Source organism: Lemur catta, chromosome 10 (assembly GCF_020740605.2).
Source record: "Lemur catta isolate mLemCat1 chromosome 10, mLemCat1.pri, whole genome shotgun sequence".
Taxonomy (NCBI): Eukaryota; Metazoa; Chordata; class Mammalia; order Primates; family Lemuridae; genus Lemur; species Lemur catta.
Genome location: NC_059137.1, coordinates 88,326,703 through 88,342,184, shown reverse-complemented (window position 1 = coordinate 88,342,184; position 15,482 = coordinate 88,326,703). Strand labels below are relative to the sequence as shown.

General features: G+C 40.4%; 1 protein-coding gene across 4 annotated transcripts in view; it reads left to right on the top strand.

Moving 5' to 3' along the window:
- The window catches only part of PTPDC1 (protein tyrosine phosphatase domain containing 1), a 63,947-nt gene that overhangs the window by 40,632 nt on the left and 7,833 nt on the right, over positions 1-15,482 (top strand). For 3 of the 4 annotated variants that reach the window (XM_045562386.1, XM_045562383.1, XM_045562384.1), the window contains exons 3-7: positions 6,813-6,984; positions 9,006-9,086; positions 9,310-9,428; positions 10,857-10,994; positions 12,797-14,004. In XM_045562386.1, the coding sequence (XP_045418342.1) occupies positions 6,813-6,984; positions 9,006-9,086; positions 9,310-9,428; positions 10,857-10,994; positions 12,797-14,004 (1,718 nt within the window). Of the gene's footprint in view, positions 1-5,793; positions 5,966-6,812; positions 6,985-9,005; positions 9,087-9,309; positions 9,429-10,856; positions 10,995-12,796; positions 14,005-15,482 lie in introns of those variants that run through there. The other variant, XM_045562385.1, reaches the window with a different exon arrangement.

Here is a 15,482-nt window from a genome sequence, read left to right as displayed (position 1 = left end):
CAATGATGGAGATCACTTACACTTCGGGTGCTTGGTCAGATAGGTAAATACATTAGGGGTAATGGTAGGCAGCGGTCTCACTGAGTCATTGTTATAGGGATAGTTGTAGAAAGAGGGGAAATTAGAAGGAACCCTGTGGTGTTGGGTTGGAATTGGTAGTATCAGGGTAAACTCTTGGTTTTCAATATGTATGTGTACATACATAAAAATAAATGTAAATGTGTGGTAGTGTGTATGCCTGTGTATAATACATGTGTTCTTTAGTTCTGTCCACCAAGAGGGCCTGGTAGCAATTACACCTTAATACTGATGAGCATACATACCTAACAAGCAGGTAATTGGTTTCAAGACACCATTCTTCGCTAATAAATATCAGGGCTTCTTGGATCTAATCATGAGGAAACACAAATGCCCAGATTGAAAGATATTCTACGAAGTAACTGACCTGTACTCTTCAAAAACTTCAAGGTCATCAAAGTCGAGGAAAGACTGTGGAATTTGTTCTAGTGTGAAAAGGTAAAAGAGACAGGACAACTAAATATAACGTGGTTCTGCACCAGACCCTTTTACTGCAAGCAGCATTTTTGGAGTGATCCGTGAAGCCTGAATGAGATCTGAGGAATAGAGGGCAAACAGTAATGTCTCAATTGTAATTTTCTGATTTGAGGGAATTGTGGAGATTGTCTTTGTGGGAAATATATACTAAATTATTTGGATTAATAGGGCAGTATGTCTGTAACTTTCAAACCATTCAAGAAAAAATATTCTTTGTACTAGTAACTTTTCTCTAAGTTTGAGATTGATTCAAAGTAAAAAATAAAATCCTCTCAAAAATATTTAAAAACTAAAACCAAAGCTTTCAACTGTGTTGCATGGCTGCTGAGCACTCAAGGAAGGTGAGAACTTGGAAGAGGCCACCTTGAAACAGGTCACTGGAGACCTTGGCAAAGACCAGAGCTGAAGAGGCTGAGAATGGGACAGTTGAGAAGTGGAGACAGCAAATGCAGTCACCTTTGGTTAGAGAAGAGAAGAAGTGCCCTTAGAAGGAGAGGAATTACGGTGAAAGATCGAGTAATAATGACATATACTAGGAATGTTTGAAAAACTGAGATTTAGTACAAATAGGGAAAGTTTTGGAGAAGTCTGTCTTTAATAACCTTACAAGTAAAAAAGATGCTTATTTTTTATTTTCAGAGGGAAGCACTAGAACCAATGTTTATAGAGAAATGGATTTTGACTCAACATTAGAAAACATTTTGAGGCTGGGCATGGTGGCACACGCCTGTAGTCCCAGCTACTCGGGAGGCTGAAGCAGGAGGATCACTTGAGCCCAGGAGTTTGAGGTTGCAGTGAGCTATGATTGAGCCACTGCATACCAGGCTAGGCAACAGAATGAGACCCTGTCTCTTAAAAAAAATAAAAGAAGGAAAAAGAAAGAAAAGAAAGCATTCTGAGCTAACCATTGAATAGTCAGTTTCCTTGTGAGAACCTCCCGTCCCGAAAAGTGGAGAACACGAGGCTGGAAAGTCAACTGTGCAGCAAATTCCTGGAAGCAACTCCTGCAGACCTAAGAATGCAAATAGATGGCCCTCCCACTCCCACTGGACGCCCGCTACATTCCTGGCCTGTTGTTGTATGAGTTTGTTTGAATAGGAAATAATGAGCTCTTTCTGAAATCTTGAGTATAGAAGGAAATTACAAGTTCTTGGTGTTCCAGATCTGCTTAGGCTTTTCAGTGTTTTAACCACCCACTTGTAGAAATTAGAGGGGAAAAGGCTGAGTAATCTTTGGTACTGTTTAGTGGGTTTCTTTGTTGTGTTTCCTATGCTTATCACAAGTGTGGCTAATTTTGCATTTGTCATGACCAATATCTCATTCGTTTCCGTAAATATTATTCTGAATTTGGTTCTGTCTGATGGCCCGTCACCAAACAGTCCAGTGGCCACAAAATTGTTATGGTCTGGAGACTCAAGCACAGTACCTGTTAGGTTTCCACTTCAAGAAAGGGCTGTGAGGTAGGTGGTGATGATTCCAGGAGCTCAGGGGAGTGCAGGATTAGCCATGCGGCTTACCTTTTGTACTATTTTCCTACTTTTTCTTGGAGCATGCTTTCTTCCTGGAGATAACGTATTTGGAAATGGGGAGAAAAGTAAGACAGTAACTGAGGTACGGTCCCTGTGACTGTATGCTTATGAAATACAGAAAACTGAAAATTTTCTTCTTATGTATTTAGGAAAATACATTGTCAGAGGAGGAAAAAATAGATCAGTTGTTAGCAGGTAAGTGGGAAAACAACAATAGCGTTGGTTTTTGTGACCTACAAGTTATAACCATGGAGAAAGGAGAAAAGGAGCTCCCAGACATGAACACAGTTTAAGTCAGTGAAGTTCTAAGGATGCTGTCTGTGGCCTCCATAAAGAAAATTCTTTACCTTTGTGTGTCTGTTGAAAGCATAGTCCTTCATAAAATTATTCTCACTCTAAAACTTTCCATTTCATATAAAACATAAAATGGAAATTAAAATAGTCTTGCTATTCCTGTTTGTATAAAGGTAAGCCTTCTATTTTTTTTCTGTAGGTGATTTTAAATAAAAATTCAAATGTTATTTCTGAAAGTCTAAACAATTCATCATTAGCAGTTTATAATTCATCCCAATTTAAATTTTTTAATCAGTTTTTAAGTGGTTGAACAAACATTCTTTCTTATAGATGTGTGAAGTCACAAGTGTAGCTATAATTAACAAAATTGACTCACAACATTAATAAAATAAGTATTTTGAAAAGAATATAAAAAGAGAAACCAGTTTGATACAAGTATAAAATTGTTTATTCTAACTAAGAATTAGAAAATAAGTCCTCTAAAGTTGTTTTCATGATTGCTTTTTGGCAACGTGCTGTGAATAAAAATGTGTGCTTACAAGACAACACATTATGGAGATAATGGAATTTCTGGAGTTAAAGACAGTTGGCTCACAAACTTATCCAAGAAGATGTCTTCTTTATGTTTATTTTAATGCTGTATTTCTCTCTTCAGAAAAAAACATTCATTGAGTCGCTAAAAATGTTCATTCTTTCAGCTTCTTCATACATGGTTCTTAAAACATGTAGACACAACTGAAAAATATAAGCTTTCAAAATTAATTTTGCTCACCAATCATATCATCCCTAGGAATTTACTGAAGAAGAAACACAGATATAAAAAGTTCTTGTCCTGAAAATGTGTAGTGTCTTATTTTTAAATAAAAATCATTGATAATAGCCTAAATGTCCAGTAGCTAAGAACTCATTAGGTAAAGTATGATGCATCAGTTGATGTGTCATAATCATTGTGCTTCCATTAAATGAAAATTGTGAGAAGACAAAAGCCAAATGGGGAAATGTTCCTATACTGATTAGAGAAAAAGAAAAAACAGGAAAAAATGTATTTGTAATATGATTACAGATAAGCAGAAAATCCATATGTATGTGGACAAGTACAGGAAGGGAATCAGGAGTGAGTGTTGGGCAGGGACTGAGGGTACATTTTCCTATTGTAAAGCTATTTGTGGCATAGATAAAACTAGTTTTACAAAGTAGATTGTGCTGCGAATTGGACATTTTGCCAAGGAATAGTTTTGGAGCAGCCTTTCAGACAAGTGGGGAAGTTGATGCGCTCATCTCTCATGTTCAGGCAGATTTCACTTCACCTGCCAGATCAGTGCAAGGTATATTCCCAGCACCCCATTGTCGGGATACCAAGCAAACATGCCGAGAGGGCTGCTTACACCTTGCAGATTCCTGTTGGCATTAGGCTTGACTTCCTTAGCTACTGACACAGGGTCACTGTGTAGTAACTTGGGTTAGCTCAGTTGTTCTGTGTTTATTTGAGGTTATTCTTGAGATGGTGTATAAGCCATCCTTTCCTTAACTTGATTCAAATAAGTCCTACCCCTTATCTAATGAAATTCGTTTTCATTTTCAGTACAGTTGAAAGCAGGGTCACTTTTGAGTTTCCTCTGTAGATGTCCTTAAATGCCATTTCTCCAGGCATCACTCACTGACTAAGACTTTGCATCTCAAATGGAGCATGCTGATTTCTCTCCCACCTTCTGCACGTGGGCGCCTGTTTCAGCTGGCTGCAGAATCTCACCACTCACAGAAGCTGGAGTTGGGCATCACCTGCAGCACCGTGGCAGTCTGCCTCTGAGGTATACCCCACCTATGTGACCACTGGCCATGCCTGTCCGCAGGCCACCACGTGGTCTTGTCTCTCTCCAAGACAATGTTAACGTGCCACCCACTTGGAAGCACAGAGACTTGCCCAGAAACCTTCTGAGACTCCCCGTTACCCAGACAGCAAACGCACAACTCCTTAGTTTGAGCATTTAGGGCCTCCTGCCGTCAGGTTCGCGTTCCTCTCCTACAAACTTCTGTGCAACTGCTGTTCCCGTGTTGCCCTGGGGGTCCTGAGGGCCTTGCCTAGAATATTCCTCAGACCATTCCTCCAACGGGAAAGCTGTGCTTCCTGGATTGATGATGTTAAAAGGATTTTTTTTCCATTGCCACATTCTAAATAACAAGGGCATGATACTACACATGGAGTAGGAATTTGGGCACCAAATTGGGATTCTGTGCCCCTGTGTTATTTGACAAAAGTGCATATTGTTGGGAAGACAAGGGTAGCATCTAAAAACGAGCTTGCTTATAGCCTTAGTAATCATTAAAACAAAACAGAAGGGCCTCATCTATGGCAGTACAGTAGTTTGTTTCTGTGCACACGCGACTGAAATACCATTTGTGCAGAGAGACAGCGAGCGAGCTTGGCGGCAACCTGACATTAACCAGGGAGGAGGCCGACAATGAGCGCATTGAGTGTTGTTGCACTTTCTGTTTTCTTTACATCCTTTATCCTCAAGTTCCAACCTGCCCCCCATCCAGTTCCTTAAAAAAATGTGATAATGAATTTTCTTCATATGCCTCTGCCAGGACATTATTGAAGCTTCTTTTTTCCCCACTACAACAAAAGGCAGAGAATAGTGTTTTTGAGCTTTTGAGAGGCCTGGCTACTATAACTATCCAATAGAGCCATAACCAAGAATCAGGTTTTCATATTCTTGAAACTAAAAATATGAAATTAAATGTCTTCTGATAATATATCAGCTCTAAAAAAGTCTTTATCTGTTCTATCCAAGTGTTTCTTTAATAGTTCTATTAAGAAAATGTGGAGGAGGTTGGTTATGAAAATTGAATATTTTGATAATGTTTGAAGGGGTCCCACATATCCCACTCTTTACCTTGTTGCAGAGAGGAGTAGAAAGAGAATTTTTTTTCAAGATATCCAGAGAATAGCTGTGAAAGGAATAAAAGAATTTAAACCGTTTAATACATGTGTAAAAGATAGTGTTTGCATCATGAAGACATTTTTCTAAATTCATTACAATATTGAGGAGGTAATTCTTTGAGTGATCAGATCTTTGAAGTGTGTTTGAGAAACAAAGTCTTGATTTAGGAATTAGCTATTTAAAATGCTTATTTTTCATCCCTATATTTGAACAATGTGTCCAAAATACAATCTGTGTATATAGGGTTTTTCCTGTTGAGATCTAAGTGGAAATCCATCAGTAGTTTCTTTGTTTGTCACCATGGAAACCAGTCAGCCTATCGGGAATGGCTCTTAGATCACACAGAACAATGCTCGTGTCTCAGCCTGACTTCCTCACTGAGTAAGCTGGAGCTAACTTCTCCCTGCCTCAGCTCTCGCCTCCCCGGGAGCCCAGTGCCATGCAGGTGCAGGACGCAGCCCCGCGGCCCTTCCTCCAGGGCCTCCGGCGTTCTTCCCCGGACCGTCCTGCGGCTGCAGCAGGCCCCGCGCGTCTCTGGCTCCAGCTCTGCCACGAAGCTCTTGTGCTCATGTTCTCTCCAGGTGATGGAGGCTCTGTGTTCACTCTCCTGTGCCGAGGGGAACCCAACTTTCCCTGAGAGAAAAAGTAAAGCTCTCTTTCTTACCGATTGCCACACCTTTGTATCTAAATTTAAGGAATGTGAATAGGCTATGTTGTGTTTATACCTTTGCAAATAAGTATTGGCAATTAATTCTATGTTATACTTTTTACTGTCTGTTATGCTAAGTACTTTAGTGGATATGTAAGGGGAGATAAAATGATGGAATGTTTTGTGGTTTTTTAATGAAAATGTAGTTTTGAACAAAACTCATCCCCTTGTAAAAGATCTGCCTTTATATTTTCTTCCTCTCATTATTGATATGTGTGGACATTATTGTATGTGAAAGCTTTTTTAATATTAAGAAATAGGCATTTAGATGAAAAGGAAATGGTTTTGTTTTCTTTCTTTATTTTTTTTTTTTTTGAGTCAGAGTCTCGCTCTGTTGCCTGGGCTAGAGTGAGTGCCGTGGCGTCAGCCTAGCTCACAGCAACCTCAAACTCCTGGGCTTAAGCGATCCTACTGCCTCAGCCTCCCGAGTAGCTGGGACTACAGGCATGCGCCACCATGCCCGGCTAATTTTTTTTTCTATGTATATATTTTTAGTTGTCCAGATAATTTTTATTTCTATTTTTAGTAGAGATGGGGGGGGTCTCCCTCAGGCTGGTCTCGAACTCCTGACCTTGAGTGATCCTCCCACCTCGGCCTCCCAGAGGGCTAGGATTACAGGCGTGAGCCACCGCGCCCGGCCTGGTTTTGTTTTCTTAACAAACTGAAGGGGATTTAGCTCCGGCTTGTCATCTGCCATCCTGATATAAAATGGAAGCTGTTTCCCATGTTGCTGTTTCATTTGGAGAGTGGAATTGTGACTCTTCCCTTCCCTGTATGTTCTAGGAAATTCAGAACGTCCAACACCAAAGTACACAAAAGTAGGAGAGTGTTTACGGCATGTCATTCCTGGACATGTGGCGTGTTCCATGGCGTGCGGTGGTAGAGCGTGCAAGTATGAGAACCCGGCCCGCTGGAGCGAGGGGGAGCAAGCCATTGAGGGGGTTTACTCCTCCTGGTGAGTGGCCCTGGCCGCCTTGCGTAGCTCTGTAAGATAAAGGAAGGACACTGTGTGTGAGCTGAGAGCCATACCACGTGGAAGGGGCAGTGGCTTTGCAGTCAGGACCTCACCTTGCCAGTCAGGTCTGGCTTTGCCCGGAACCCCCTGTGTGATCTTGGCCTCTTGAACCTAAGCTTCTCCATCTGTAAAATAGAGATAATAAAACCAAAACCATAGAATTTTTTTTAATTAAGTGAAATTATGTATGTAAAGCATCTTTAAAAAAACAGCTAATTAGATAGCTCTTAAATTTCAGAAACTGCTAGAAATAATAGAAATGTTCAGCTATAAGTTTGAGAAAATTATGAGATACCTATGTAGGTTTTCCATTTCATGCAGGTAAATTTTAGCCTCGCTTTTATGTTGTTCCTTTATTCTGTAAGAAAGGACACATTTTCACACAAAAACCTTAAAAGAAGTGTTACAAGTTGTCAGCTCAGTAGATAACATAAGATGCTTTCATTGTTTATGGTGTGTAAGTATAATTAATATCATTCTTGAATCATACTACTTGTTATTAGTAATAGTAAACAGCCAAGTATACCTTTCTTGATATGGTGACATCCGAAAAATTCTGTTAATCAAATCAGATCATATTGAAACACACTTAAAGGAAATCACTGTTTAAAGAATTCTAGCAGTGAATTATTTTATACAGCAAGAATCTATTTTTAATTAGATACTTGTCAGCCAGCTTATCTAACTTGCAGCCTGTGCTGTTTCCTGTTAGATTTGCTGTGCACATTTGTAGTGATCCATCTGGGGTCTACTATCATTATTCTCCACAGAGCATGTGCTGGTCTCTCACTGTCACACTAGTGATATGGAGAAGTAAACACCAATCCTGAGACATAGACAAGAAAATTTTTGATTAGCTTAAGGTCACATTAATATTTTTGTTTTATTGTTGACTGAACAATTTGAGTCTTTTTCACCTCTGCTGCTTTGCTGTCACATGTGCCCTCATTGTATACTAAGTATCATTAAATTTGGAGGGCCCTAAGCCTTTGGGGTCCATATTAAATTTCATGCATCGTTCCAGGGGGGAAGATGCTTTTTGGATCCTGCCCTGCTAATCTAATGTCTCTGTTATTCCTCTGAGATTCATGTGACCCACAACTTCCAATAGCCTGCCTTGTGTATCTTTAACCAGGCCACTGATGAGAAATTTGAACAGAACAGAGTAAAGCCAGAGCCCAGAGGCCTAATAAGAGTAACAGCTATTTATTGGACCTCTGTACATTCATTCATTCAGTAAACATTGATTTGGCTAAAGGCCAGGCACTATGCTAGATGCTTTCAAATTACTATCTCTCATCTTCATAAAACTCTTGTGAGTTGTTAATGCCACTTTATTGATGAAGGAATTGAGTTTCAGAGAGACTAAGTAATTTGCTACCAACCTAGAAAGTAGAAAAGCAAGCATTTGAAACCAGACCCAACTTACTCCAGAGCCTGTGTTTGTTGCAAAATTACAGTAACTCAGCATTTATTTATAACCATGTGCCAGGATTTGTGCTAAAGACTTTACACCCACGTTGTATTGAATTCTCACACCTATCCTGTGAGGCAGGCATTTTTATCCCTATTTAACACCTTAGGTTACAGGTTCAGATAGTTGAGTAACTAAAAATGCCTCCCAGTGGCCCTCCTCCTTTAGTCACTGACCCTTGGATAACTAATCCAGACTGTTGCCTTTGCCACCCACTCAGGTTTCTCCATCATGTCCACTAGAATGTCTTGGGGGTCCTCTAAAACATTTCGTTGAGTCCAAAAATAATTTATGTCCTGGATTTTTTGCAGGGATTTTAAAAACTGGGGTTTCTTAGAGCTCTAATCCTGATACAAAATTGAAACCAGATTTGTCTAAGAACATTTTTACACAGTTGTTGAAATCACAGAAAAAATCATGTCTCAGTCCTTCAAGATGGAACATTCTAGGTTCTGTGCATCTCACCAGATCCCCTCTTCATCTGCAGGGTCACTGATAATATCCTGGCCATGGCCCGCCCATCCTCTGAGCTACTGGAGAAGTACCACATCATTGAGCAGTTCCTCAGGTAAATGTGTGTCCTTCACACACTGGAGTGAGCAAACTCATGGGTTTTCTTCTTCCTTGCTTTTGTCTTCAAGTGAAAAAGTGCTTTCATTTTAACAGTAGACAAGTAGACAGTGAAGAGCTTATTTCAAATAAGAAATTAAGGTTTTGAGAATAATTTATAATAAATGCTAATTTTTTTAATGCTAACTTCCAATATGATTAATTGCTCTTTTTCCTTTAAGCCATGGCATAAAAACAATAATCAACCTGCAGCGCCCTGGTGAGCATGCTAGCTGTGGGAACCCTCTGGAACAAGAAAGTGGTTTCACATACCTTCCTGAAGCTTTCATGGAGGCTGGCAGTAAGTTCCTTCCCACCCTCCTCTCCATGAATTATCAAGGACAGCTCTCAGAGACTGCTGTCTGCCTGGCCCTTAGGTTGAAAGGTGATGGCAATAAACACCTGCTGCATAGTAGCAGGGCTCATGAGAAGTGAAGGTGAGCTGACTTTGACTTTACATAATGCCGTCCTTCTTCTTTGATGTTGCTGTTGAAAGTACAGAGTTTCATTTTCCCTGGGAGAGGGATTTTGGGAGGAGACCCTGTAGTATTAATGGTTAACATGTAGTTACTGCCTGCAGTATGCCAGATGCTATGACCTCATTTATTCCTTAAAGCAGCTGTGTAACATAGTTGGTATTGCTGTGTTACACATGAGGCCACAGGGGCTCCAAGGGTTACTAATTTGAACAAGGCCACACAGCTTAGAAATGGCAGTTAGGATTGGAACCTAGATGTGCTCATGCTTTTTTTTACTGCCACCCCGGCCTGCCCCTGGAAGGATACCCAGGGTTCCTCTTGTGTGACAATCCTGGAAGCTCCTCAGTCACAGGAGCTTTGGGATGGAATGTACTCAACATGTGTCCTTCTTTTTTTTTTATTTAATTATTTTTTTATTTTATTTTGTTTTATTTTTTTGAGGCAGAGTCTCACTCTGTTGCCTGGGCTAGAGTGCCGTGGCGTCAGCCTAGCTCACAGCAACCTCAAACCCCTGGGCTCAAGCAATCCTTCTGTCTCAGCCTCCCAAGTAGCTGGGACTACAGGCATGCACCACCATGCCCAGCTAATTTTTTCTATATATTTTTAGTTGTCCATATAATTTCTTTCTTTATTTAGTAGAGACAGGGTCTCGCTCTTTCTCAGGCTGGTCTCGAACTCCTGACCTTGAGCGATCCTCCCGCCTCGGCCTCCCAGAGTGCTAGGATTACAGGCATGAGCCACCGTGCCCAGCCTCAACATGTGTCCTTCCAACCAGGCTGGAAAGCATAAACATGTGCAGTCTTGAAACTAGTTTTTAAGAAGCTTGGGTCTTGCTTTTCTTTTTACACTGGGTAGAAAATCTGTATATACTAGTAATATCTTTAGCCATTTATCAGTCATTTTTTTCCCTGCTTAAACAAGATTGTATGCTTTCTCTCCATAGCTGAGTAACTTTAGTGTAGATCATTGACTTTATTAATTTGTAATTCTACTTTTTCATAATTTTTTCCAGCTGAGTTTCAGCAGGAAATGTCTTAAGTAATATAGAAGGTGCTTTGTGAGGAAATGTTAGCAATAAACTTACTGGAAATGTAAAAAGCCTATTATTTTAGGCCTGTGTATCCAATGAGATCCACACACCTTACATCTTTATACTTTTCATGAATTCACTCATTTTCTTCAAATGTCTTTGCAAGTATTTTTCCCATGTACTGATTTTTTTTCTCCCCTTTCTCTTTTTCATTGCCTAGTTTATTTCTACAATTTCGGGTGGAAGGATTATGGTGTGGCATCTCTTACCACCATCCTAGATATGGTGAAGGTGATGACATTTGCCTTACAGGAAGGAAAACTAGCTGTCCATTGTCATGCAGGGCTTGGTCGAACAGGTAAATTCTAAGAGGTGGTTTTATTGTCTCGTAGGCATATTTAAACACAAAAGGAATACGATTTCCTAATTCTAAGGATAAATATTTTTCAGAATCCTATCAAAGCTTTGGAATCAAGTAGAAGTGAATAAAAGATATTTGAAATATCTTAAACAGGTAATTACAACGACCAAATGTTGATGAGAGTATATTTGAATAACTCATCATATTTAGTAAACAGATGGGTTGCTAAAACGAGCTAACTAACCACGCTGCTTTCTGATTTTCTTATGTAAAGGAAAAAAGTCAACACTTCATTTTAATACATATAATGTCTTTTAAAAATGCAATTTTCCTTAACCAAAATAACAGTGAAAATAGCAAGTTGTTTTATCTGCTATGTTCTAAGCATTTTACACTTGCTGTCTTTTAAAATCTTTACTAACAATGTGAGTTGAAGAAACTATAGTTTGAGAAAAGTTAAGTAATTTGCTACATTTAATAAGTTACAGGGCCAAGATTTAAATCCATGGCTGTCTGACTCCAAAGCTAATCTGCTTTGTCCCTTCAGAAGTGTAAGGATTTTGTTTGTGAAGGAGAGTCTATCTGTGCCTAGAATTCTATATAAAAATTAGTGATTTTACTTAAAAACTTAGCAGAATCTCATTACAGTGCTGGTATTAGGGTAAAAATAAAGGTCTTAGGGTTGTAATCTTCATTGTCATCTGGTCCAGCCAAGCACCTGCAGCTCAGCATGGTGTACCTGTACAACTGCCCAGCAGTCGCCACCCACCTGAGAGCCTCTTCATGGATGGGACTCAATTCTGCTAGAGACTGGTAGCTCTTAGGGTCAAGCCAAAGTCTCTCTGTTCCTGGGCATTAGCATGATAGCTCTGCAGATATTTTACTCTTACACTAAATCTCCCATGTCCTGGTGAGAAAGATATGTTCTTCCCTACTATGAACTGGAGAACATGCTGTTTTCAGAGGTTCTGATTTTCATATGCAACAAGATATTCACAAACTTGTGAATCATACAGGTGTATTTGATTTCCCTTTTACTTTAATATTGACTATTATATTTCAGTTAATTGATAAATTATTACCTTTTCTCTAGTTACTCATTTTAATTAGATGTTAATAAGACTACATAATGTTTACACTGTTAAGGCTGGCTTCCTTAATATTACTTAATTTTCCACATCATAGTCCAAAGCATAGATACAAGTGTGGAAGAATTGTCAGGAAGAAAAATAGGCTGTGAATATGAATAATTCCCAAAGAAGAAACCGCCCAAGCAGGGAGAGTACCAGGCCTGGATGTACCAGCAGTTGATGGCGAAGATGGCAGGGTGGGAGGTTCCATGCACAAAGTGAATGGATTGATTATATGGAAATTCTAAAGAGGTGTTTAGAGTAGAAAATAGAAACAGGATTTTCTTTCTTCTCTGTTACAGCTGGGTAGAATTAGGAGGCTAGATGGGCCAGATGTACAGTTCACTCAGTCTCCCTCCCCTCCTGCACACTCACCTGTCCTGTGCCAGTGCCTGTGTTAGTCCATCTCTGGGCTCCCAAGATGGCTCAGTCATGGGGATGGGGTGCCATGCAGATAGGTAAAGTTCTACACAATAAGGGGTGTGCAATAATAACACCTGTACAAAAAGTTACAAAGTTATCATCATAATTGTCCTTAAAATGTGCCTCTAATTTATATGGTTTCTTAACACATATTCAACTTTTAAATCATCAAAGAATGATAAATAAAATAAATAAATAAAAATATAAGCTTTTCTCATACCAATCGTCTCTCCTTCACTTTTTTAGGTGTTTTAATAGCCTGTTACTTAGTTTTTGCAACCAGAATGACTGCTGACCAAGCAATTATATTTGTGCGGGCAAAGCGACCCAATTCCATACAAACCAGAGGACAGCTACTCTGTATAAGGGAATTTACTCAGTTTCTGACCCCTCTCCGCAACATATTCTCTTGTTGTGATCCCAAAGCTCATGCTGTCACTTTAGCTCAATATCTAATTCGCCAGCGTCATCTACTTCATGGTTATGAGGCACGACTTCTGAAACATGTGCCAAAAATTATCTACCTCATTTGCAAATTGCTGCTGGACTTAGCTGAAAACAGACCAGTGGTAATGAAGGATGTGTTTGAAGGACCTGGTCTCTCTGCTGAAATTGAAAAGACCATGTCTGAGATGGTCACAATGCAGATGGACAAAGAGTTACTGAGGCACGACAGTGATGCATCCGACCCGATTAACCCCACTGCAGTGGTGGCAGATTTTGAGAATCAGGATGTGATTCTTTCCAGTGAGCAAGAGTTTGACCCCCTTTGGAAGAGGCGGAATGTTGAGTGCCTTCAACCCCTGACTCGTCTGAAAAAGTGTCTCAGCTACAGTGACTCAGATTTAAAGAGGGCTGAGTCCCTCCTGGAACAAGGGGAGACCCCACAGACGGTGCCTGCCCAGGTCTTGCTTTGCCGCAACCCCAGGCAGCAGAAGCCTGTTAGCCATTGTTACGTCCCACAGTCTCCAGGACTAGATTTACACAAAGAAGATTTACACAAGGAAGATAATGGATCCTCACTTTTCCACATGAGTAACATTCCAAAGGAAGCACAGCAGGGTAGAGCTTTCTCTGAAGGTGTTTCAGGCTCACACAGCCCGGGGGAAGCAGTTTCACCCAACTTTCCAAATGCCCGTAAGGATCTAAACCCTTCTCACCAGCAAGTAGCCCACCGTCAGTGTGAAACTCATGGTGATTGGGGCCCTGGCTCTGTCAAGGAGGACAGCGGGACTCACCGAAGCCCTCTGGACTGTGGCTCCAGTCCCAAAGCACAGCTGTTAGCTGGACATGAAACCCAGGACAACAAAGATCTGTCTGAAGCAACTCCACACTCTGCTTTCCTGTCTGGATTGAGTGTGGAAGCAAGGAGAATACTGGCAGCCAAAGCCCTGGCAAATTTAAATGAGTTTGCAGAAAAGGAGGAAGTGAAAAGGAAGGTAGAAATGTGGCAGGTACTCTTATTTCATTTATGTCAGAGCAAAAGTACAATGCATTTTCCCAGGTTTATTTGTTACAGAAATATGAAGATATATTTGCGTGACACTTAACTTTTGAGCTTCAGGATTCAGTGATGATGTGAGCCTGATGTAATAGACAAAAGGGGGTGTTTTTGTGGTTTCATTTAAATTTCCACATGCAGGAAAGCACTTAGCATGATGTTTGACCTGTACAAGGCGTTGACATTGGTAGCTTCCTTCTTTCTTGCTGGGTTTGTGGGGGCAACCTGCCCACAGCAGACAGCGTTAGAAACTGACCTATCTCTAACCCGAGGCCTGGCACGGGGAGCCACACTTTGAGAACTACTGACCTAGAGACATAAATAAAGTTGCTTTCCAAAGCTCACCAACACCAGTGTTGAGATGAGAAGAGTGATGCTGTCTCCTCTGCATGTCTCCTTCAGACTTGCTGACCCTGCTCCAGTAGGGCCACTGTGGGAATCAGGAGAGCAAGTGGGAGGAAGCACAGACTGCCATTGTGCCATTAGTTTCATCTGAGATGAGGTCTTTTAGGTACATTTCTTGGCTTTTACTTAAATTAGAATGTGAAGTTTTAAATTTTAGCCCTTCTTATGTTGCACTTTTACTAGGAAGAGTCTTAAGTCAGCTGCGCTCTCTTTGCCCCAGATGAGCACCGGGTGTAGAGGAAAGATAGGCCTGTAAACCTAGTTACCAGAAACAGGCAAACGGCCCCAAAAGGGGGCTGACTCAGTGAGCCCTGACTCAGTGAAATACTGACTTTTCAGCCCATTTTCTACTATGAATTATTTTCGTAGCTCTTTTCCATAGTGTACTATTAAGGCATATAAAATTTCTAAGAGTGCCAGTTTCTCTTCAGATGGCAAAGTGTGAAATTTAAGTTCTGAGTTTTACACTAACTTCCAACCACATGATGGGAGGAGAGAACTTTTGATGAGAGCTTTGTTCATCAGAATTGTAGTGTTTTGCCTAATGAGTAGTTAAGTGTATTGCATTCTTCCAAGATGAGTTGCTTATTTACTACTCTAAACTGAAAAAGTCTTCCATTTAGTCAGCAAATATTTCCTGTGCATTACTGTGTGTCAAGAGTTAGCAAGCAAGAGGGTCTTCCGCTTCTGGTGGAACATCTCGTACCCTCACTCCTGGGTCAGCCATGACTGCCCTCAGCTGAGTGACCACGTGAGCTCTGCTTGTGCTGATGATGAGGTCAGGACTTGGTTTGGGGCAGACTGTTTCAACATGTAGCATGTATGAAAGCATTTCTGGAGGTGAACCTTAAATGGGGATATTTTTGCCTTTTTTTTCCTTTCTAGATTTTATTTTAGGCCTTGTAGTACTAATAATAATTTTAAAAACCCAGTGAATTCCAGAAGAGAGTAAAATGAACATTATTTCAATAGTATAATGCCGCCTGTGCTTGTACTGTACCCTTTCACATATGTTATTTCTTGTGA